General features: G+C 39.8%; 1 protein-coding gene across 2 annotated transcripts in view; it reads left to right on the top strand.

The window, feature by feature from the left end:
* The window catches only part of LOC138059328 (3'-5' exoribonuclease HELZ2-like), a 119,032-nt gene that overhangs the window by 2,175 nt on the left and 91,857 nt on the right, over window positions 1–25,000 (top strand). The window contains exons 2-6 of one of the 2 annotated variants that reach the window (XM_068904897.1): window positions 3,343–3,465; window positions 6,298–7,529; window positions 8,210–8,731; window positions 17,886–18,145; window positions 21,204–21,323. In XM_068904897.1, coding sequence (XP_068760998.1) covers window positions 6,329–7,529; window positions 8,210–8,731; window positions 17,886–18,145; window positions 21,204–21,323 — 2,103 coding nt within the window. In that variant the 5' untranslated portion in view covers window positions 3,343–3,465; window positions 6,298–6,328. The remainder of the gene's footprint in view (window positions 1–3,342; window positions 3,466–6,297; window positions 7,530–8,209; window positions 8,732–17,885; window positions 18,146–21,203; window positions 21,324–25,000) is intronic. The other variant, XM_068904898.1, reaches the window with a different exon arrangement.

Raw genomic sequence — 25,000 nt, 5'->3', positions numbered from 1 at the left:
CGTGACTGCCGACAAGTCGAAAATTTGCATTTGCATGTATGTCGCTTTGATTACTAATCAATTTCGACCCACAAATGCCGCCGATGAAAACATCCACAGGGCATTATTTCGAAGTTTGATATCCTTTAAATGCAACAAAGGTCTCAAAAGACGAGCGAAATTAAATCAGCAAATTATGCCCCGAAAAACTGAAGCCATGATTTTTGTCAGTGTTTGCCGTGACGCGTAACAGTCATTTCACGATAACCTTTTACCGACGCTTGCAAAAAAGTCCAATTTTTCCATGCAGAAAATCAAATAAATGCGATCGACATATTATAGAAAGTTTTTTAAAAATATTTTCTTTGAACTGAGAGCATTCCACCGTTTGAATCAGCGAATTATGCCCCGAATCACATCACAATGGCCTAGCTCTCGCCGGCGCGTGCCCAAATTTAACTGAATACTTTTCCTTACAGAAATACCAAATAAATGTGATCAGCTTATCCATTGACCCTTTGAAGAAAAATTTTGCGTCTGAAGTGAAAGCACTGTACCCGTTGAAATCAGAAAATCATTTCCAACAGAGCTGAAGATGTGAATATTACATGAATTAAAATCATGTTTGTCACGTGTCGATCGGCAACCGTGTTTTACTTCACTGTCGCGCTGAAAATCCACGCCAAAAAATCATTCGTTGCTGCTGCATTTACAACAAAACAACTCAAGCTGCAAAATTCTCAGCCTTACGATGAATTTCGGTACAAAACTGCTAATGATGACCCCTTTGCTAAAGAGTTGTGTTTTTAGTTTACGACTAAACGGATGTACGGGTACGAAGTTTGTTTTGATACTGTATTATCGCCCTCAACGCTTTCATGTAAATTTTGATGTTAAAAAGGTTCTTGTGTGCCGTCTGTTGATAGGCAGACTTTCTCCAAAAGTAAGCTTGATCATTTTTTTTTGGGGGGGCTTTAACACACAAAAATCTAGCCAGAAGGACTTTGCGCTGGTGAGATTTTTTGCTCTTTTAGTGATGCCCCGACCAGTGAACACGCAAATTATTTTCACATTCACCACACCGGAAACGATCGAGAAAAAACAAAGACAAGGCAACAAAAGAAAGACAAAAGGAGAGCTCATAAATACTAATGAGCCTTTTTGCGTATGTGTTGACGCACATCTGCGTTTTTTTTTTACGCGTTTAGGCGTGTTGCCTATGCGCGTTTTTTGCGTATATTTTGGTTCGCTTATCTCCGAGCTGCACTGTAACAACGGGAAGTCACTAAGATTTGTGTTCACAAGGCTCTCGCGAAATTCTTCCCTTACGTGATCTCACACACAAGGGTGTAGAGTTCAATTTGCAAGAGGAACACCAACAAGCATTAGACCAGCTTAAGTCCAGTCTTATATCAGATGATGTCATGGCCTATTTTGAACCTTGTAAGAGAACTGTTCTGATGGCGGATGCCAGTCCAGTTGGATTAGGTGCTATCCTAAACCAAGATGGCAAAGTGATCTCCTATGCCAGTAAAGTGTAGAAAGGCAGTACTCTCAGATTGAGGGCGAAGTGCTGGCTATGGTGTGGGGCTGCCACCACTTCCAGATGTACCTGCTGGAAACCACTTCAAAGCGAAGACTGACCACAAGACCCTGTTGCCTGTATTCAACAAACCGACTTCTCAATCCTCAGCAAGAATTGAGCATCTGAAGTTGCAGGCCTTTGACTTTGAAGTGCTGTATTCAAGAGGTGATTTCAATCCTCCTGATTACATATCAGGACATCTTATCTCCTACTTTGATCTCATTGCCAATTCTGCAGAGCAGTATGTTAACTTTGTTCTGACACAGGCCACACCCAAGGCAGTGAGCAGAGATGATATAATTCAAGCTACATCACAAGATACCACTGTACAAGAAGTGATGCATCTTATATCAAATGGCCAGTGGGACAATCTGAAGTTAGTGGATGGAGTTGATCCAAATACCCTCAGAATCTTTGCCAATGTCCGGGATGAGCTGACTTCAGTGGATGGGAAAATTGTCCTTTGTGGAAATTGCATGGTCATTCCTGATGATCTTCAGAAGCATGTGGTATAACTTCAACTTAAATTTGTTAAGGTCTAAGGTCTCATTTCCAAAGATGGCCCCTGCTGTTGATGAAGTTGTCAAGAAGTGCTTTCCATGTCAGATTGCCACACCCAAATCCTCTCGTGAACCATCGGAGATGACTCCCTTGCCTGAAGGTCCATGTCAACATGTTAGTGTAGTCCCACTTTTAGAAGTTCCTTTCAGATGAACCAGCTAGCGCCCTCAGTGATGTGGACATACCAAGCCTCCTACCATCTCCTGTGTCAGCAAGTAAGGAAGACACCGGCCCAGTGTTAGTGGACCCCAACTCAAGTGCCAGGACCCCAGCTGATCCAAACCACCCAAGAGGCTCATTCAAGAAATATGATCAAACACTTGAACTGACACTTCTGTTGGGTTTAATTGCTTTGAACTCTAGTACAACTCTTGAGATAAATTCTCGTGAACATCTAGGTTCGAGTGGATTTGAGATTAGAATATAACGTTCCGAACACTTGCTAGGCTAAGACACTCTAGAAAAATACCGTCTGTTCTATAGGACTTACCGGTGATAGGTTTTCTGCATGACATTGTTTTATTTTATTTTATTTTATTTAGTTATTTTTGGTCAATGTTCAATACTCCAAACTAAAAGAAAGGAGAGGTGTAATGTTTATGTCATGTATTGTGTGACATTCAAATCACGCTGTTATTACATCATTAGCAAGGCATGATTGGTCGGTAATGAAATTGAGTTACTGTAAACATGTGCTTGAAATTGTCGCTGTGTGTATTGATTTCGTGTAGCGTGTGATTTACTTTTGTGTTTGATAATACCACATTACACATAAGTCCTCTCTGTATAGTGCATGATATTATGCTCTCCTCTCTCCTCTTAAACAGCTTCTCTTGCTCACTGACAATTTTTGGATGATAATGAATCGTCTTCGCTGATTATGACTTCCGCTGGAATTCCCTTGACACAGATCAAATCAATGGGGTATTGCCTGCAGGTGTGAAATGGAATTTGATCAAGAACAATAGGCCATTGCTTGACACAGCTGTCATTAGAAAAATAGGAAGAAATCTCTCAATTAATCACAGTCAATAAAAAAAAAATTAACATTAATTTTCCTGCAAATCGGTGATGACAACTGCAAGAAGTTTAATTTGTGCAATTTGGGTCTCAATTCTCCCTTTCCCTTTCACGTTTGCTTTTCATTTGGCTTAATCTGCTTACCTTGGTACCAACCAATGTAATAATTCTTGTTCTTTATTTGTTTTAAACTACAGGTGTATTCTCAGTGATTGTAGGTACATGTACATGATTGTCTCTCTCCTCTGCTGTACATTTTTATAGTAGGAGACTCGGAGAGGAAAAACAAGAGCACAGCGTCAGTGGGAGTTTTTGTGGAGGTGAGAGGGTAATCCTAACCAATTCTGAAACAATTCAATTTGACTTCACTTGAACAGTATCATTTTTGCTCTTTCTATTGAAATCTTCATTTCGATTAACACCCATTCTCGTACATTTCTGGGGGGACGTACTGTGCGAAGCCATTCAAAATAATCCTTACATCCACGAACACATCCCGCTGAAAACGCCTTCAGGTGTCAGAAAATTAAATGGAACATTACAATGCCAAGCCAAAACATGAGATTTGTTTTGCATTATACATTCTAGTCAATGGTTTTGGTTAAATTCTGCCTCAGTGAATATGTTGTAGTACAATTTGTTCCTTTGGTACAATTTTTTCTGAACTGGTACAGAATATTGAACTGGTACAGAATATATTGAACTGGTACAAAATATATTGAACTGGTACAATTTTAATTGTACTGGTATATTTTTATCAACTGTCTAAAAAAGGGATTTTCCTTTTTTTGGGGTGTGGTTAAAAAACAGGGGCGTGGTTTTTAGGGGGTCTAAAAAAGAACACGTTATTTTTTCTTTTCTTCTACTTTCCTCCCCCTCCCTCATCCTCTCCATCACCTCTATCCAACCCCCCTTTCTTTCACAGTTCTATCCCCCCTTATTTTCCAGGTGGCCCCCCTCCTTACATTCCCTTATGCCCACTCCCTCTTTGACAGACTTTACACGGTATACTCAAGACTTTCTTTTTTACTCACCTGAACTTGAACTTGAACTCCCTACCTCTTGATCTGTTCAACCTCTTATCCACTTGACCACACAAGCAGATCATGCAAACTTACCATGATAATTTATAATTAAATATTTTAATATTTATCCCAGGCCACTCTCTGTCCAAGTATTTTATTATTCATCCCAGGCCACTCTCGGTCCAAACTTCAATTTATTCACATTTAGACTTTGGCAGTTTTGTTAGAAGAAAACAACTCAACAATGCAGTGTGTATCACACGAAATATTTTATCAAAGATTAGATGACTGTAAGCAGAAGCGAAATACATCACAACTAACCATGTTTATCGAAGATCAATTTTACAATGGTGCAATGGAATACTTGAAAATTCAACTAAAGACATTGCAAAGAAAGAAATGGACATACCACCAAGGAAAACTGGGCTAAACTTCAGAATACCCCGCCACTTATTTGCATTTCATTGAATAAGAATAGGCTCTATTGTATTAAGTCTCGTTCTTCAAAAGATGCCGCATAGGGGAAACAATTATAGTGGTTAGAAGTGGCGGGAAAACTGCAAACACCCCTGACAGAAAAACTGTTATCTCAAAGAGTAAACTCTACGACACTCTTAGTCTTACCACACCAAAGAGCAGCACATAGAGGACGTCAAATCACAAGTAAATGGGAGAATGACAACTATTCAGAAGTAAGCGTACGACTTGTAAAAGTTGTTCGTAAGTTTATGTCCATTGCACAAACAGCAGAAGACTATCACTAGCAAACAAGAAAGCAAGCACAAAAACAACGGAAATTTAAGATTTCGGACACGGTGGCAATAAAAATAAACAAAGTTGACAAGATCACCCTTTTCACCCCAATATGCTCTTGGGTCAAATCATCAAAATTGAAGAGAGTGGATATGTAAGAATTGTGACAGAGTATGGCAAAGTTAACGCTCTGATCACACCTTTGCGATTCTATCCTTGTATTGCCACTAACATCTTTTACAGCAGCATGCAAAAAAGCAAGTTTCCCCTATACTACTCATTGAGATATCTTGATATGGAAAAACAAAACAAATTGCTACAAGATGCTAATCTCAAAATACTATTTTATTAATTCAATGACAAATAGCAAAATTAAATCGTAAGATTTCTGCACTTTATTTCTTGTCTTATTGAAACAGTGACATAATTCATGTATTGCTGCTATAGTCTGCAAACTGAATTGTACACACAACATGATAAAACTAATCCAAACCAACAGCAGGACTGGTCACTCATAGTATTTAACTTGATGAAAAGCCAAAAAGCAATCCTTAGCCCTTGTCACCACATGCACTAAATGAACAGGCTTTAAAATAAATTCTTAATGTTTATGTTTAGTACATCATGACTGTAAATAAAAGCTAACCATTCTAGAACAAGTGTTTAGGCTTAAATTGTGTAAATTAGTGCTTAAAACCACTCATGTTATTCTTGGTCAAACTAGACTGTTAAGTATTTCCAACAAGTCTTGCTATTTCTGTCCTGCTCTGAATGCTCAGGAAACCTTATTTCAGTAACCTCTTGAACTAAGTAAATGAATGGCAAACAGCTGTTATCAATGAAGAGTGTTCTTTGTGTTCAACAAACATTAAACCATTTTCACTGTTTTTGCCCCAGTACAATTAAAATTGTCCCTGTTCAAACTATTTTGTACCAGTTCAATATATTCTGTACCAGTTCAAAAACAAATTGTACCAAAGTGCAAATTGAACTACAACAAATATTCATCGTGGTAATGGGGAATGGTGCCAGGTAAAAGGAGTATCTCTGACAAACACATTCATTTTATTTCACAAAATAAGATAAGCCATCAGGAACTTTAAGTTTTCAATGAATTAATTTGTGAGGGCAATCTCAAGCAGTCATTTACATGTAACACAATCCATTTCTTTGAAGCACAAGACTAACAGTCACTGCTTGTCCTTTTGCAGTCGTAGTTCACATTGACCAGTGTCTTCAGTGCTTTTAGAATAAAAAGTGTTTTACACTCCTCGAGCTCTAACCAGTAAATTTACATTGTTTCATTCACATGCTGAGACTTTTCGATTTGTGATAGTTACTATACATGTATACATGTATGTTGTTCATTCATAGGCATTTTTACACTGTGGATTGAGGTCTTGTTATGGCATGTGCTTCTCAAGAGTCTGGAGGAAAATATACCACGGACAGATCTTGTAAAGTTAAAGTCACTGTTTTGGCTTCTGAATGGGGATCCAGCAAGGGTGGACTTTCCACCATAAACAGAGAGTTAGGCATTCAGTTGGCCAAATCCTCAGATGTAGAAATCTCATTTTTTATGCCACAATGCAGCGAGAAGGACAGGACAGAAGCCCTTAGGCACAACATTAGCATTGTTGAAGCAACACAACTGGTTGGTTATGAGGAGCTGGACTGTCTTAGCTTTCCACCAAATGATCTACAAATTGAGGTGGTTGTTGGTCACGGAGTAAAACTAGGTCGTCAAGCACAAGTCATAAGAATATCTCATCATTGTAAATGGGTGCAAGTAGTACATACGGACCCAGAAGAAATGGGAATGTTTAAATGTTACCAAGATCCAATTTCCAAGGGCGAAAAAAAGCATAATGATGAAGTGAGACTTTGTGAAATGGCTGACTTTGTTGTTGGAATAGGACCTAAGTTGGCAGAGGCCTTTGGCTCATACCTTCGATCTTGCAAAAATCATCGAGCTATTTTTGACTTTACTCCAGGTATTTTTGAAGAATTTCTTAGTGTTAAGCAAGTCCCTGTAGAACAGAATCGTCGCAGTGTTTTGGTATTTGGCCGTGGTGATGCCGAAGATTTTAAATTAAAGGGATTTGACATTGCAGGAAAGGCGATTGCTTCACTAGATGACACTCATCTTGTCTTTGTTGGAGCACTCAGTGGAAAACACATTAAGAAGGTAAAAAAATCTTTCTTGCAGTCTGGTCTACCACCTAATCGCTTGAAAATCAGAGGTTATGACAAAAGCCGAGAGAATTTAAAGAAGTTATTTTGTGAAGTAGATCTTGTGCTCATGCCTTCTAGAACTGAAGGTTTTGGATTGACTGGTCTTGAGGCCTTGTCAGCTGGTCTTCCAGTTCTTGTCAGCAAGAATTCTGGGTTTGGGGAAACCCTATGCAAAGTTCCACTCTGTTCACCATTTGTGATTGACTCAGATAATCCTGATGAGTGGGCTGTAGCCATCAAGAAGATATGGGACAAAAACAGGCAGTTCCGTCTTGAGGAAGCTGTAAGCATGCGCTTATTATATGGCAAGAAATACAGCTGGACCAAACAAAGTGATGCCCTTCGAAGCGAGATTATCAAACTTGCTCGTGGTAAGAGGCCAAAACAACAGAATTAAGATTTTGCATGCTGCTTTGCCTTTTTAAACTTAGAATACTGTAGGTTCATGTTGGAGAGTTGAAAACACTGACCCCTAGCCCATGGACTACCCTGACGGACTACCCAAATGTACTCTCCCAAAAATACTATTTCAAGTGGGTACTGTTGGTCAATTAGTGCTAAGCCTAAACATCCATTTTAAGCAGTGTTGGTCAACAATATTATTTTACGTGTAAGTCTAAGCACCCATTTTAAAAAGGTTAGCTTTTAGTAATTGTTGTGATGGCCGATTACCTCATGTAAGTGAAGTGAAACCGGTGCAATTCCTGAATTTAGTCGCACGTGGCCATGCAGACCAAAATAAATAAGGTACATTGCATTGTAAGTACATAATCAATTCAGTTCTTTCAGTAGTACTCAATCAAAATAGTATTTGGTAAAGTCTGTTTTAGGGTGATGATTTAGGGTGATGATTTTGGGACGAAAATTTGAGAAATTGCAACTAAATTTTTGTATCTTGTCGCTAAATTGCAACGACATTTTTTTCATTAATTTCAAGCCCTGCTGGTGCACCCCAAAATTAACTAAAGAGCTCAGCATTCTTTTTCTTAGGGGCAAAAAGCTTTTTGCAGTTTGGCGGCCAATTGCTTAATTTTGAATTTATTTTTTAAAGCTTGTCTTCAACTTCAAATTGATGGTGAGCCAATCACTGAAGCTAGTGCACAGAAAGGCACATGGACAGAAGAACATTCAGGGGAACCTCAAGAAGTTAGGGTACCAAGAACTACAAGGGAACGACAGGTAGTGGGCAACACTGGTTTGGCAACAGAAAATTGTGGAAAGGAAAGTATCGAATTTACACAAGAAGTTTTATCTAAAATTGCAGACAAATACTTTCAAGAAGTTGATGCCTCAAATAAGGAGGAGTTGAATGAATTCATTCTTTATCTTGAAAGGGTGCGTCATTTGTTGCTTCTTAATGCTGAGTCTGGAAGTTTAATTATTACTGTTGAGGTTGGTTCTGAGGAAATCCTTGAGGAGCTGTGGAAAGATTATCAAAAAGGTCAATTGAATGAAATGGCTCAAAAATATCTAGTAACAGAGGAGCTTCTGGAGGAGTTTGGCCTGATTGAATTTAAACTGACAACGTTTATTGCCGAAGAGGAGTACAAGGCTTGTCAACATTATTTTTCTGGTAAGTTGAATAATAAATAACGTGTTTGGTCTGATTCAGCTTTAGTTTGTGGTCAGATATCATTGCGTTGAGCAAAATGAAAATTGAGCAATGTTTTTCTCTATGAAAACTACCAATTAGCATGATGTTGTGTTTGCTAGTATGCATTGTGCCATTGAGTCTTAATTAACTTGCATCTTGTTCACTTGCATTAACTTAATTAACTTGCATCTAAACTCCCATAAAAATCTCCCAGGTGCAAGATCAGTGACAGGTATGAGATATCTGCTACAAAAAAGACAATACCAATATAATGGAACAAAATGTACATGTAATTCCACACTTACATGTATGGCACCCTACTGTAGGAAACCAGAAGAACCAAGGGTGGTGTTTGATTGTAGGGTGGCAATCCCATTGCCCAGTCCAAATTTGGACCAAAGCCCAGTCCCTGGTACTAAAATCGCAACCAGAGTCAGAACAATCGAACAAGACTCCAAGTTCACGCTAGTCAGCTTGGGCGACTTCAATGCATCCATCGGCATGAACAGTTGGGTAAGCGGCGCGTGGGACGAAGTTCTTGGTTACAATAACCTGGACAACATTGAGACAAACAGAAATGGAGACAGGCTGCTCAGATGTGCTACAGAAGCCCACATGTGGCTAATCAATACCTATTTCGGCAGCAAACAGATACACTGTACACTGCAACATGTGGCAGGTGGAAACAAGTTGATTATAATTACATACATGGGATGATAGCTTGCATGCATGGTCAAGAGCTGCAGAACATATACTAAAGCCACAAAGTTCTTCAACACCGACCACAAGCTCCTCATGGCAGCACTCGAGATCCCCACCGGCAAGGCCCTCAAGCAGTTCATCATAAAGTTGTGCCCTCCAGCCAACAACAAGCTTCAATGAGCGACAAAAGTGTTGAGACACTTGGCAGCAAAATTGCATTTTCTTCGTCTTGGATTTTTCTATTTCTTCGACTGCACAGACCACAGTTCCTACACAACATTAAATTAGGGGGCCGGAGGTATCAGAGAATTAATGCTAGATGCAAATAAAATAGAACAAATGCTTAAGTATCAAAAAGCGTCTTTTTCTAAGAGTGTTTCAACTACTTTTGTCGCTCATTGTTGATAAGCCTGAGCTAGCCTTGCTTCGAGATGATGATGCAGTCAAGCAATAATACTCTAGGCATGTAGAGGACCTCCTGAGAAACCCACCACCACATGTGGATCCCTCTAACATGGCTGAATACGTCACCAGTGCGCTCAAAATGACCGCCACTAGCGTGATCCCCGCTGTGCAGGTCCAGACCTGCAAGCAAGACCTGTGGATGGACAAGGAGCTGCAGCAGCTCATCAAGCAGGCACTCTCAATCACCGGCACAACTGCGCAGTGTGCTCAAGAACAGCTTTTATGAGGCAAAAGCTCAGGACATCAATGAGGCAGCAAACACGCACCAGCATTCGCAGGAGCGGTCAGCTGTCAAGCAACCCACTCAAGCTCAAAACCCACTTCAAACAGCACTTTCAGCCCAGGGCCATTCCAGGGCCACATGAAATGGTGAAACCAAACATTTTGGCAACCCCAACGACAAGCCAGTGCACATCAACCAAAATCTGTCCACCAAAAGCGAAATCTGCTTTGCTCGTAACTATCTCAAGAATGGGAAGAGTGCTGGCGTGGACAAACTCCCTATGCTCTGGTATTGTTACGGCAAGGTCCTTCGCAACATCCTTGAGCAGATGCTAGGATACACCTGGAGACCCTCAAGATGCTCACAACTTCGCGCCACTCTCAAATGATCTGCTTGCATAAAAAAGGCCCAAAATCGGAGGACGAGAACTATTGCGGCATTAGTGTGGGTGGGAACCTGGGTCACCTATTACCTCAAATCATCGTGGATAGCCTCAAGCCAGCCTACAAGACACACATTTCACCAGCCCAGTTTGGATTCCGGCAAAACAAGTCCATTACAGATGCGATTGCGGTAGCTTGGCGGAGATTGATGCTAAGTGTCCGTGCAGATTTGGCATCGCGTTTGAGTATACCATACCCAACCACTGCACCAACCGCCAGCAGCGTGCTCTCCCAGGTGGTGCCATGAGCGGCACACAAGTCATTGGCTGGTATGCAATGACATTTGTTTGTTCAGCAAGTCTGCCACCGACTGCAAGGAACGTCTTGAAATTCTACAAAGTACTGTGTGTATTTTCGTGTATGGCCTGACCATATCATTCAAAAAGACCAAAACACAGTGCTTTGGACTCCCGGACTTGGCAGGCATCCTTAGAAATTCTCTGTCTGTTGCTGCAGAATGAAGGTGGGTTATTCTCATTGATTAAAATGTCCGGTAAGTTGTATAAACCTTGTATGTGTTTGATCTGGTCACAATGGCAGAGATGTTTGTAACTAGCGCTTTCTTTGTGTGTAAGTGCTATCGAAATGGTACTTGTAAACATTTCCTTGCATTTGTTGCCTGTATTATAGACACAATGCATTTACTAAGAATTACATTTTATTCTCTCTCTCTTAAAAATATCAGCAGGTAATGGATTCAGTTCATTAACTTTTATTCCGAAGAACACGTGTGTGACAGTATGTTCCTAAGAGGCTAGTGCCTCATTGGAGAGTGGCTGTTACCCAGTTTTGTTATAGTTGTGTTTTGTTATTTAGACAATATTTTGAAGAGAGTCAGGTCTTTTGATTCGCGTCTCATTGAGGCTAACCATGCGTACTTAAGACCCAGTGGGCATCCAAGATGTTATGTGCAGAGGAGGGTACAGAGCTACAAGCATATATAAATAAGCAAGAACGCTCCTTCAGAGTTAACTGGGGAATCCTTGAAAAACATCAAGATATGAAGAAACAGATGAATTTGATGTGTAAAAGACGGAAGGCAGTTACAGCTCTTGTTTTTTCATTGTTCAATTTGAAGTGATGGTATTTATAAAACATGTGAAAATCATGAAATATTTATGCACAATTAGAGCTATGTAGTACGGTTAATTTATACATTATATACAGCTGTATAGCCAGAAGCACATGACCTTGAAATGTGTAACTTGTTCCTCTTTCCTTGGAACAAAGCTGGGGATTTTAGGACACCAATTTTATGACCAAATATGGACAAAAATGAGATCGAATCTGTACACAAGGGGAAATGCACAAGCTACAACGTATCGTTACATCCAAATAATGAAATTTTTTGGTGAGGACACGGTCAAGATAGATGATGAACTTCTCGTAATTACCGTGAGAAAATTATAACTTTTAATAAAGGGATACGTTTCTGCTTCCGAAGATTTGGAGCAAGATTCTGGAAGATTCTGAATGGGATCCTGAATGATGTAAAGTCAAATTTTTAGCTTGATTGTTCGATCAGTGGAAAATTCGGATGCAAGGAGTAAGACATCCAAAAGACTGCACAGACAGCTCAGTTGTTTTAATTTAAAGATTTAATGATACAGGTTGTCACATTTCCAAAAAAGAAAATGTTTTTGTTCATGTTGTAATAAAAGTTTATTTCCGAGGCAAAGAAGGTTTTTGTTTTCCGTGAAATAAACAACTTACGTTGCAGACGCCGCATCACTGCTGCAGGGCGTGACAGAAAATTATTCTTCAATTAATGTGGAAATGTCTCATAAAATCGAGGCCTAGTGGTGTCGAAGACATGCAACAAAGGCAATCAAATTTGTTGAATTCACCAGGACGAATTACAATGCCTCATCATGTCTTTCCCGGCTTAGACATGTCAGAGTGTTTTTGTAACAGATGACGAGGCCCTGATCAACACATCTAGTCTGGCCAAGTCTGAAGATTTCCTGAATTTTGTAATTGGCAGAGTTCACTTTGGAAGTATTTAAAATTTTTGTTCATCCTTTAAAACGTGAAGGAATAACAACTAAATAGCTGCTGACAAAGAATGTTTGTTTCATTTCGACAATGTTGCTTCGTGACCTGTCAAAATTCCTGCGTATTCAGTTGCACAGTGTGAGGGAGTTTTCCTTGCTGAACTGTGGCCAAGAACAGGAAATTTTTCAAAGCCCGTTCAGTTTTTTCCCGACCTGGTCCTCCTTATAAATAATGAACCGTCCCTTACAACACTAGCATGAGATTTGCTCATTTCAAGGTCACTTTCCAGCAAGATGGCATAATATACATGTAAGCTTACCCCCTCGGAGCAGCACATGCTGATCTCCTCGTCATGTTTAGCTGCTTTAGTGCCTTGGTGAGTCAAAGGCTCATAAAATTCAGTCTCCAAGTTGGCCATAACATTCATTTGAAACATTTGAAGTCCAATTGAAGCCACTGGTAATCCTTTGTTATCGTCCTGTGAAAAAGCTTCACGCAGAGCTGGAGAGTGGCTCTCGGAAACAAGGGATGTTGAACATTCTCGTTCGGGACCGACTAAATACAAAGAAGTTTACACCTTAGTGGACGAGTGACACATTTGCATATCGCAGTGCCCACAGCAAGTCTTTCCTACGCTTTGTGTATCCATGAGTTAAAACGACGAAAAATGCTACACAGATATTCATGTATCTCGCATGACCGGTAAGTTCTTCAAGCTATACAGGGTGCTCACGACAAATCATTGAAAATGAAGATGCGACAAAAATTCTGGAGTCATGTGTCAGGTCCAGGCTAATCTACGCGACACGCAATACTGCCAAAATCTCCTGAAATGGCCAAACGAGAATTATGCTGGTATGAGGATGATATGGGCTGGATTCTGTTAGAAAAACTCAAAACCAAGGCGATTTCACGTTCAAATATTCATGTCCAGACTGTGAGAGGATAGTTGGTACACTGCCGCCTTGTGATTTTTTCAAGGTGGAGTATCTAAAATATATGGCGCACACCTGAAGGCACCAGAATGGCGCACTCACCAACCGCATTCTATTTGCAAGGTCACAATGCAAGTATTACAGAGACTCAGCTGTGATGGAGAATTTCTGAAATCCTGAATGTGTCCAAGTTCCAAGTCCAGGAGGCAACACAATATAAGGCAGAGCTCACCAGCCTCATGCAGAAGAATCTCCACTTCAAAGTGGAGCTTGACTCCAAAGTGTCAGACAGGCATCATGAAGGACAATAACTGAACTGAACTGAACTGATAGGGAAAATATAATTTCAAAGCATCGATATGTTTCATTAAGCAGTTAATGATAAGTCCAAAAAAGAACACATGAGATTACTAGAGAACTGTGGCAATAAAGACAGTGCGAGGTATAATTTGTAGCTGCATGCGATTGCTTAGCCAAGTGACCGCCGAAAAGGCCTGCTATCACTGCCATATAAAAGTAATCTGAATGTTGCAGTCTCTCGTTTCTCCCCGTTTCCTTGAGAGTCACTGCCATCATCATTAATACTAAATTAATCAACATAAGTATCCTCACCTGTATGCTCCTTGGTAGGGTACATGTATGTTCAAGGGCTGGTGGTTCAAGGTCAAGACGGCCCAATTTCAACGGTTAAATAAAATTTAGTCCTTGAAATTAGGACGTCTCAATAACATCAAATAACACACTGGCGGTACCAAGAAACATTTTTATTTCTACTGTAATCCATTTTGGAGAGTGAAATTTTGAGCTGGAAAGTAAATTTTGAAACCTACTCTTCAAATTGAAAAGTGGTGTCAAAAGTTAGTGTCAAGCCCTGGAAGCCATTCAACAATTGTAGAACACACGCATGCTCACATCAGGCCGCAAAAGTTAATATGGCGTAGTTTTACGGGACAATAGAGACTGGTTTGTAGTTCTTAGTTCCTTGCAATCAAATTTTGTGAAAGTGTTCTTTTGTTGGCGCAATGTTGGAACCATTTGAACGGCCTCCACACAACTTTGTTTTTGTGTCCTACATTTGCCCAACATCCATTCAACTTTTGTTGAATGAATGTTGGTTGAATGTAGAAACCATTTAAACAGGCCTTAACTTGTTGTTTTCTGGCTTCTTATATAATGATTTCATTTGTATTTGCATTCCATGTTTGAGCAATTTCCCTTGGCAGGACATCACGTGGCAGTGTTGCATTTTGCAACCGGTGTTTTTCTAGCGGGAAATCATATTAGTGAAGAGCAATGGGATAAAGATTAAAGAGCAGAAAAGAGCACGAGAGAAGAGGCGACGGCATTTGAGTTATTTAAACGAAGAAAGGCTCAAGTGAAGCTGAGGATGGAGAAGATGAGAGAATTTCAATGAAGAACACCATAGAAATAGAGCAAGAGACAAAACACTAATTTACAACGGTTGGATTTCAGGTAAGCTTAATGTTTTCCTTCTTAATGCAAGCCTCGCTGCCTCACATATTGTGTGAAACTCGCTTAAAAAACGAAGGAGGCCTGAAATGTTTGCATTTCCGTGTTGACGGATTCTGGCATATTTCAACAATGACGTTTGTAGGCTTTTTGTGTGAAATGGATGTCCAGTCGTGAGCTACTACAGTTTAAAGTTATCACTCACGTCTGAGCTGACAGCAGTAAACAAACAAGTCTTGCAAACAATAACCAACAATTTTAATGAACAGCTAGACCTGAAATTACATAAACGGTAATGTCTTTCACAACATTTTCAGTTTGACTGCTAATCTTTACACCCTCTCTCTTCAGTTTAAAACAACAGCAAAAATCTTAATAATTAAAAAGTCAAGCTAATGAGTAGTAAATTTGCTTACTCGACAGTCAAACAAAGCAGCTCACAACTGGAGATCCATTTCACACAAAAAGCTATTGTAAATGTGATTGTTGAAATATGCCAGAATCTCTGTCAACACAGAATTGCCAATGTTTCAGGCCTTCTTCCTTTTTTTAGCCAGTTTCACACAATATGTGAGGCAGCGAGGCATGCATTAAGAAGGAAAACATTAAGCTTACCTGAAACCCAACTGTTGTAAATTACATGTTGTGTTTTGTCTCTTGCTCTATTTGTCTCTGCTTTACGGTGTTCTTCGTTGAAATTTTCTCCTCTTCTCCTTCCTCTGCTTCTCTCAAGGCTTTCTTGGCTTTAATTTCTAAACTTTTGCCGCCTCTTGTCTCATGCTATTATCTGTTCTTTAATCTTTATCCTGTTTCTCTTCACTAATATGATTTTCTGCCAGAAAGAAATGGGGTGCCATGCGATTTCCTACCAAGGAAAATTGGCCGAACACTCCCACCCCGGGAGGCTGTCCTGTCCTGCCTCCCCACCTCCACCCTGACAGTCTGTACGTGCAGACAGAGGGGGCTGACTTCATAACCAAAATTTCGCATGGATAGATTTCCCAAAAAGTCTTACCCATGGTGCTTCAAAACGCGCAAGAGCTCCTTTACTTAACATCTAGGCCCGCCAAAAATACACAAAATTGATGAACTGTATGAATAATCTTGATCTAAGTGCCTTTCAAGATACAATGTAATGACAGTGTAATTTAGGGAGAGTTTGCCAAGTTTTCAGAAGTACATGTAGATTCAAACAAAAAGTATGCCTTTTTGGAGTTGGAAAGTGGACAACTAATAATATTAAGGAGATAGCGTGCAAAAAATGAATGTAGAATTCTCAAAAGTGACAAAAAATTACTGTATCTGAACAAAAGATAAAATTTATCATTGCATCCTGTTATTATGGCAGACATAATCACGAGGAAGAGCATTCATTGGCAAATAATTCTGGTTTGTATGTATGTGTACTTATATTTTCACAAAACTGCTTTGTCTTGCTGTGTAAAGCCTTCATGCTTTCATTTTCAGGCCCGGTAACTTTATACAATCATGTAGCTACAACTGTAAGATGGTCTGTTAAGTTCAATGGCCCCAATGTTTTCACATTTCATAATTCGATCATTTTCCGAGTTCAGTGGCTCATAGCCACTTTGATTTTTGGTAGTCCCGACTTATATGCTGGTAATGAGGCATACATGTACATACATTCAAACATGTTTAGGCCTCATCTACTGCTTTCAAGGAAAGAAAGTAATTTGTTGCCAATGCTTTAAGAACGAGACATTACATAGCTGTTTAATCTTTTCGTTGTGCGCACTTCATTTCCAAGAAATTGTAATGCATGCGTACTAAGCTCTTTACCAATAACATACATTTTTGGTAGTCCTGACTCACACCGGTCTCCTACAATGAGTGACATCTTGCAAACGCTTTAAGAAAGAAAAATAATGTCTTGGAATTATTATACAATTCGTGAAAGTCTTTCATGGAGATCTCATATAACTGCTGTTTGCGATAAAGTCGCCAAGGTTATAGGAATTCCATTTAAATCCAGGCTTTCTTACCCTCATTTACTTTAACTCCTTCTTGTTTTAATTTACGTAAAAGTTCCCCTTAATTTGGATATCATTTTGCTATCAGCTCTCAAGCCTTAACTATCTGGAAGGATATCTCTTTGAATCTGCTCAACATCCTCACTATTAGCAACTTCAAAAAGAAATTAAAACTATAGTTTGAAAGCCTAATTTAGTGAAAGAGTAAATCTAATGAACTTCTGTTATTTTGTTGGGATTGTCCCAGACTTGCCATCATCTTAGCATTCTTGTGCTTTTCTTAGTATTTATTAGTTAGTTAAAATCCTTCTTTTCTTCATAAAATTATCGCATTTTTTTTTCCTGGCGATAAACCATTTAATTAAGCCCCTTGCTTTGGTTTGTTGGTCTGAAGTGTCTCTCACATGTATGGTGTAATAAACAATCGTAAATCAATATCAGAACCTTCTTAAACAAGGCATACCTGTACCAGCGTCCTACATATTCTGGGTCCCTTGACTGGCTCCTCTCTAATTGACATACTGAATTATTCTTTTAGGGTGTGTACAGCCTGTACGGATCTTTAAACTCTCGCAGACCCCTGGCAGTTGTACTTATAATATAATTAATGGACCGACTTAACCTTTGACGGTCTGTGCAGTCCATACTGTATCAGTTTGTGTATATTGGACATAACTGAAAAATTCAGGTGGCTTCAACAGGATTCAAAGCCATGACCTCTGCAATTAATGCTGGTGCAATACTCTACCAGCTGAGCTATGAAGCCACTCAGTTGGACACAGATCAATTTGTTGGGCTCGTGTTCCTGTGAATGGTGATCTATTAGCAGGCAGTGAACCTGGTAACTCAAGCATTGTGTTACGGCCAAGTACTGTAAGTAGTGTCTGAAACCGTATTTTTCTTTTACAGACCATTGCTCGTTTGGAAAAAGACATCAGACTCCTGCACAAATGCCAAATGACTACAATCATGATGTGCATAGAAAGCCCTGCCACGACATAATCCATGATACAAGAGAAGCAAGGCCACAATCCCCTCCTACTGATGAAGAACTAGGATCTTGTATGGCAAGTCATAAGAAGAGTAACTCTGAAAATACCACACCGAGCAGGATAAGAGAACCCACAAGCCAAAGAAGAGAAAGGACTGCTGATATCTCTAGAAAAGAGGTGCTCTACGTTATTGCAAAAACAGATTTTTTATGGAAATGTTGTCTGGAAATAGTAGAAAAAAAAAACAATTTTAGTGGAATGCTTTGGCTATTTAGACATGATGTTTCCGTGTTTTTATTAAGATAAACAAGAATACCAATGTTGGATTTTGAGGAGACGGGAAAACCGGAGTACCGGTAGAAAGACCGGTGCAGAGTAGAGAACCAACAAACTAACAAACTCAACCCACATACGATGCCTAGTCTGAAAATCGAACCTGGGCCACATACTGTAGGTGGGAGGCAAGTGACACTGCGCCATCCCTGCACCTCTAAATACAAGCTACTTGAAAAAAAAAGTAAAAAACAAAAAATTTGCTTTGAAAGGACACAGTGTACATGAAGGACATACTGGACGATCCTTCCTTAATTGGACTGTTGAAATCACTTTCATTTTATTTTCATGTATTTTGGAGTTCAATTCAGATATGCAATGGTTAATTCATGGCTTAGGCAGTTCCGCTTTAGCTTAAATTTTGTTGACAATAATTTGCACAAGGCTATGATATAGACAGAGTTGACTTAATAGAGTATAATGTGAAGTGCTCGATTTCTATCCCATATGAACCATGTGAGCATTAGCCCTACTGATGGAAATGGGCCCACACAAGGACAGAGAAAAACTCTGACCAGGGTGGGAATTGAAGCAATGACCTTCGGGTTAGATCTCCGCCGCTCTACCGACTGAGCTACAAGGTAACGCTCACATGGTTCATATGGGATAGAAATCGAGCACTTCACATTACACTCTATTCAGTCAACTCTGTTTAAAATATAAGTGCTACACGGCCAACGTTTGTATAAACGTAACCTTTCCTTTACTGATCACAATATGTAGCTCTGGGATCTCTTCTGTGCTCAGTTTAGTGTAACGATTTTACTGCAATCCAGGGGTATAGAGCTGTTGAGCAATTGGCAAGAAATTGCACCTTCAATGGAGCTTGACTGAGTATTGGGGATCGACTCTTTATAAAAAGGGTATCTTCAAAGGTCAGAGAAAATTACTTGGAAGTGGACGGGCAAGCACATCGAGTCATGAAGGGTATTGATTACCAGGAGTCAACAGCATGTCATATTTCTCACACAAGACCCCACTTGTTTAAAAAGTGGATATAATGCTATCCACTGGATAAATCACCATCCATTGGATAGCCCAATAGTATTGGTTCTTTTATGACTTATCCACTAGATAGTGATTTATCCAACAGATAGCGTTATCTATCGTTTGAACAACTGGGGCCTAGTTATTCCAGCGATGTGTCTACCCAACATAGAACCAAAATTAAAGTCAATTATTTGATGTTCCCCAAGCCTCAATAGTTTTTATTCCTCAAAGGTGGAATCTCAGCACCATAACACACCACCTGCCCCATGAAATGTGCAAATTTGACAAATGTGGTAGTTGTTTTTCCCTCGGCCAATTCAAGCTGGTGATAACATGGGTCAGTCTCTTAGATGACGTCACAAGCTGTTGCGCATTCCAGTTTTGAAAAAATTTTAGCATTGCAAAGCAGCTTGAAAGGTTATCTCAGAAATAGGCCAATGTCTCACACTAGCTCATTTCCTTACCACCAGAAATTGTTTTCTTGGAATAACTTGGTGGAGGATGCAACAATATCACAAATGACATCTGGTTTTGTCAAATTTTACGGGCACTGAAACTGGAATTTCAGAGTGAAAACGGCAGTATTTTTATTTATTTATTTAAATTTGCAATGGGTGAATACATTAATTTTTTTATGGCTTTCATCTCAGCAAGGAAAGATATTTGAGGTTAGGGCTCATATCCAGAAAACCAAAACAAATATGGGGAAAACTCCTTTTCTCTCCTTCTTGCGCTGGTCTTGGGAATGCAGTGTAAATTTGCCTCCATGATGTAAATGCCAGAAAATCTTTCAAAGGAACCTAGCAAAATGCTGTGCATGCGCATTTGCTCAAAAATTTGAGAGTAACAGCTGTTGGCTGTTTTACCAATTTTCTCGCAAACCCGTGATTAGATTTTGTAGAAAGTTGGAATTAAAATTGTTCCGACTACAGTGAGTCGTCTATTAAAGACAAACGTTTTGGACAAGTAAAGAACATTTATCAGCAAACTATGAAAAATCCGTTTGTTGAAATTCTATGATAACAAGTGTTAAAAGTTCTTTATTTCTAATAATTTAAGTAAGCAAATATAGCAAAAAAAGTAATTAGTGAATTTTGCATAAATGAGGAATGAGCATCCTTTATCCCTTGTTTTAATCTAGATGCATTTCCATGACAACAGCCTGAAAACACATTAACTGTCAAGAAGAGAAACCTTTGTGGTAGCACTTACATGTATCATTGACCAATGTTGAGCTTCCTGGCAAAAGCTATATAAATATGACAGAAATGAAAGTATAAGTGCTTAAAACTGTGTTCATTAAAAAAAAAAGGAACTTTATTAAAGTGTGTAGTCGTTCTAGCGTCGGAGCACTAATTGGGGACACTGTAAACTGAAATGAACAATCAACGTAAATCAAGTCAAATTTTGGGTTTTTGGGAGAGGGAAAAAACGGAGAACCCGGAGAAAAAACTCTCAGCGCAGAGAAGAGAACCAACAATCTCAACCCACACATGATGCCAGTCTGGAATTGAACCCAGGCCACATTGGTGGGAGGCCAGTGCTCTCACCACTGTGCTATCCCTGTACCCCAGATGCACGCAGATTTTAGCAAGCGTCACAAAGGGTCCCCTTGCTCTTCTCCCCCACTTCATCTTTGGAATACAGACAATTAACGTCACAAAGTGTCCCCAAATACTGCTTCTCAAGTAAAGATGAACAGCTGCATTTACCCTAAGCTAAAATAATGCTAACCTTTGCCCTTACCTCATTGATGGAAAAAGGTAACACATGGCTAGGCTTAAATGTACACTTCGCGTTGGATGTCAACATTGGGCGTTTTTCTAGTTACTTGCATTTCTGGACATAATTGTGGTTAGGGGCACTTTAATTATCTTTTTTATGCTGTATTTTGGTTCCCCTCTTGCTTTAGATGGTCTACAGTCTCCCTGGTGTACAGATTTCAACTGACAAACCTTCTGCAGTGCAAATTATTCCTCGTGGTGATCACAGAGGCGACAAATATGAATGGACAGTTACTCTCACGTTTGAGGTAGGTTGTGCGTACACTTTTTGTCCTAGAGTGTTCATTAGCTCAGCACCGAGCTGCGTAAACGAAGTATGACAAAAGTAACGGCTAACAAATCTGTAATGAATGGCAATTGAGAAGATTCTAGGGATAAAACACTTCATAAAAACAGGGCTTGTAGTTCTCGAATTTATGAACAAAAGTTTGAATTAAGCAATAAAATAATTGAGCTCATCGAACTGTAATGGTTCGCTGTGATTGACCAATCATAGGGCCTGCTGAGACGTACTGTCTGATAGATACGTGAACAATAGTGCAGCCACAAGAAAGCCATATCAGCAAAAGCTAGTGACATTTAATTGGTTTCTTATAAAATCACCAAAGATACACAGCCTGCAGGTAAGAATCTCTTTTCGAAAGCACTGGTTCTAAATCAGGGAAGTTTAAAAAGTAAACAAATGCGTTAATTACATGGTAGATAAAAACGAAAATATCAGCCAACTTGAAACCAAGAACTACAAACCTTATCAGTGATTTTTCTGAGATGTGAAGAAAGCTAAATGGCTTCTCTGTACCACAAGATGTAGGAAAAGAAAAAAAAGGAAACTACATGTGCTATATATACATTGAAACATGCATAATGAGGGTTTTTAAGTGTTAAATAAGCCCCTGTGTGGCTAACGTCTCATAATGGGAAAAGAATTTATACAAAGGCAGAAAATTACCTTGAAAGAACTGAGAAAATTGAACTGCTAACAGAGTGGTTTCACTGTCATGCAATTTAAAAAAAAAAATCTGAAACCGTTCAAAGACAGAAGCCAAGAAAATGAAATGTTATAAAAGACTAATACATAAATAACTCCTGCAAGTCTCAAGTCTGTTTGGTGCATAATTTCTGAATTATTTGCCGAAAGTTAATCTGTTAGTTAGTTAATTGACTCCTTGTGCCAGGAGGTACGCAAGGCACGAACATCTTCCCTCCACTGCTGGCGGTTGTTTGCTCCCTGCCTCGCTGCTACCCATGTGCTCCATTCTTGTCTGTCTCTCTCCTTCCCTACAGTGCGACGCCAGGTAGTTTGGGGTCTGCATCTGCTTCTCTTCCCCTCTGGCTTCCATCCAACGGCAACAGCACAGTTGCTGTTTGCTTCTTTTATTTGCCGAAACATGTTACTCAATTTCACAGAGCTTTGTATGGAAACGCGATGTTGGTGTTCCTGGGAGGGTGAACAATATGGCAGCCTTAAATCAACAAAACTTCTGTAACTCAGTTTGCGAGTAAAGCCCTCTTGCATTGCTAAATCAGCATATACATGTATTCTACAGCTTGTAATGCTTAATTTGCCAAAAATCACGAGGTGAAAATGTTTTTGAACCAGACATCTTTATCTAGGCTACTGTCTTGGTGTCGCAGAAGGTGAAAATTTGAAAAATTCGAAATGCTCTATTATTAAAACGAAAAACGCTACAGGATCTAAAACTGGTAAAAAGATAATTCTTATCCACTAGAAGTATGTGCAGTGTAGTTGCCCACTACAAAGTTTGGGCTTTTTCTAAACCATTTCTGCCTCTCTTGAAGCATTGGTAAATACTCTTGAATCCAGCGTTTCCAAAAATCGTTGGTCAACGTTTGCCCCCATACTGGTTTTTAATGCCATGTGTTTCGTCAGGATGGCAGTACGTATTTGGGTGCAGAAGGAGAAGGTTGCTTGGAGACAGGCTCAGGATCACATGGATCGATATCACCTGACAGGGGAATAACAGAATGGTCGTTCAAAAACTTTTCCACTTCAGCAATGATTGTCAGCAGTGTTTGATTGTCATCTAGCTGGTTACCCAAAAGCAGGTGAAGAATTTTTCGGATTAAGTGAATCATTCCCTTCCAAACACCCTCAGTGTGACTAGCTAATGCAAATGTTCGTTCTGCCAGAAATAAGGCTGCTCTCATTATGGATCATGTTATTGACAGGGATATCAACCTTCGTGTATTGACAGAAACTTGGATGAAAAATGATAATTCTGTCTCTGCGCTATTGCTCCTGGATATCTCTTTAAGAATATTCCTTGACCATCCCAACGCAATGGTGGCGGTACTGGTTTAATGTATAAGGAAAAACTGAAGGTTTCTCAAATTGATGCTGGAGAGAAACGTTCTTTGAATTCTCTGAATGGAATATCTCTAACTCCAACCAATCTTTTAAAGTGATTGTGGTATACCACCCTCCCTATTCAGTGCGTCATTTTTGAAGAATTTTCCACCTAGCTTGAAAACATTGTTGTGTGCCCTGAGGTTTTAGTCATTGCTGGCAATTTCAATTTTCATCTTGATAATCCTTTGAATGCTGATGCTGCTATATTTACTGACTTATTGGATACTTATTCAGCTGGTCATATCCTGGATCTTATCATCACGAGGTTGTCCAATGATGTACATGTTAAGGCCCATTCAAACGCTCGCAACATTGTTGGGGCCAACATGTTGCGAGCGTTTGCACACCATTTTGTGTGTTGTTGTGTGTTGTTGCGACTTGTTGGAAGTTGTTGGAGGAAGTTTGAAACTGGTCAAACTTCAGAGCCAACAAGTGCCAACATTTCTATTGTTTCGCGGTCATTGATGCATGGTCAAACAATGTTGCGTTTGTTTGCACAGCACATCCAACAATGTTGTGCCCCGGCGCACGCGCACTACATGCCACATATCCACACAAATACATGCGAACAAGAAATCAACATGACGTCGGAGATGGAAAACGTCCCAGAGTCCTTTGTATTCTCATCTAAAGACCCAACATGTTGTGACTTGTTGCGAGCGTTTGCACACATCGGCTAACATCGCGCAACAAGAGACAACATTGTTGGGCCCAACAGTGTTGCGTGTTGTTGCGAGCGTTTTCACGGGCCTTTATGGAGCCTAAGGCTACATTTTCCATCTCTGATCATTGTTTCATAGAGTGTTGGTTGTCTGCACCACGTTCTGATTTATGTGTTAAAGCGCAGCGCAGACCGCGCAGAGTGCAGACGTGTGTGAGAGAGCTCCATAGTTATTTGTCTAATTTTACCACTAAACAGTTTTCGATAGTAGAATGGTTAAAGAAACGGTCCAGTCTTTGAAAGCAGAGAATGAAAAGCTAAAGAAAAGAGTTGAAGACGTCTTTGGTGAGTTGAAGCAATTGCAAGATCTTTTCAAGACGAGGGGAGATGACAGCCATGTTGAAAGTTCGAGTGAAGCTGCCGAGCAAATGAAGTCTCTTGAATATCTTAGCAAGGAGTACGATGACTTAGCGAAATTTCGAAAACAAGTTGGGGACAAATTGAACGCTATTGAGAAAACATTGAGCGATTTATTGACCAAAGTTAATGAACTTTCATCGGCCATCGATCTTGCTCAGGAGTACAGTTACTCATATAATGTGAAGCTGGTTGGTGTTCCCGAGCTCAAACAACGTGAAAGTGCCTATGAAACATCACAACTCTGTTTAAAAATTTTTAGTGCCATTGGAGTGGACATCAAGACTTATGATATTGACATAGCTCACCGAGTTACACCGCGCCACGCTGCGGGCGCCGAAGGGCGACCTAAGCCGATAGTTTGTAAGTTTACCAGACGTCTCGCCCGTGATCAAGTCATGGCGCTTCGAAGGGAGGTAACTAAAATCATTCCTTCGAGCATCGGTCTCCGGGAGCAGGATTCTATGGAAAGTGTT

Source organism: Montipora capricornis, chromosome 8, assembly GCF_036669925.1.
Source record: "Montipora capricornis isolate CH-2021 chromosome 8, ASM3666992v2, whole genome shotgun sequence".
Lineage (NCBI taxonomy): Eukaryota > Metazoa > Cnidaria > Anthozoa > Scleractinia > Acroporidae > Montipora > Montipora capricornis.
Note: the sequence above shows the minus strand (reverse complement) of the source record. Positions and strands in the feature narration are given on the sequence as shown.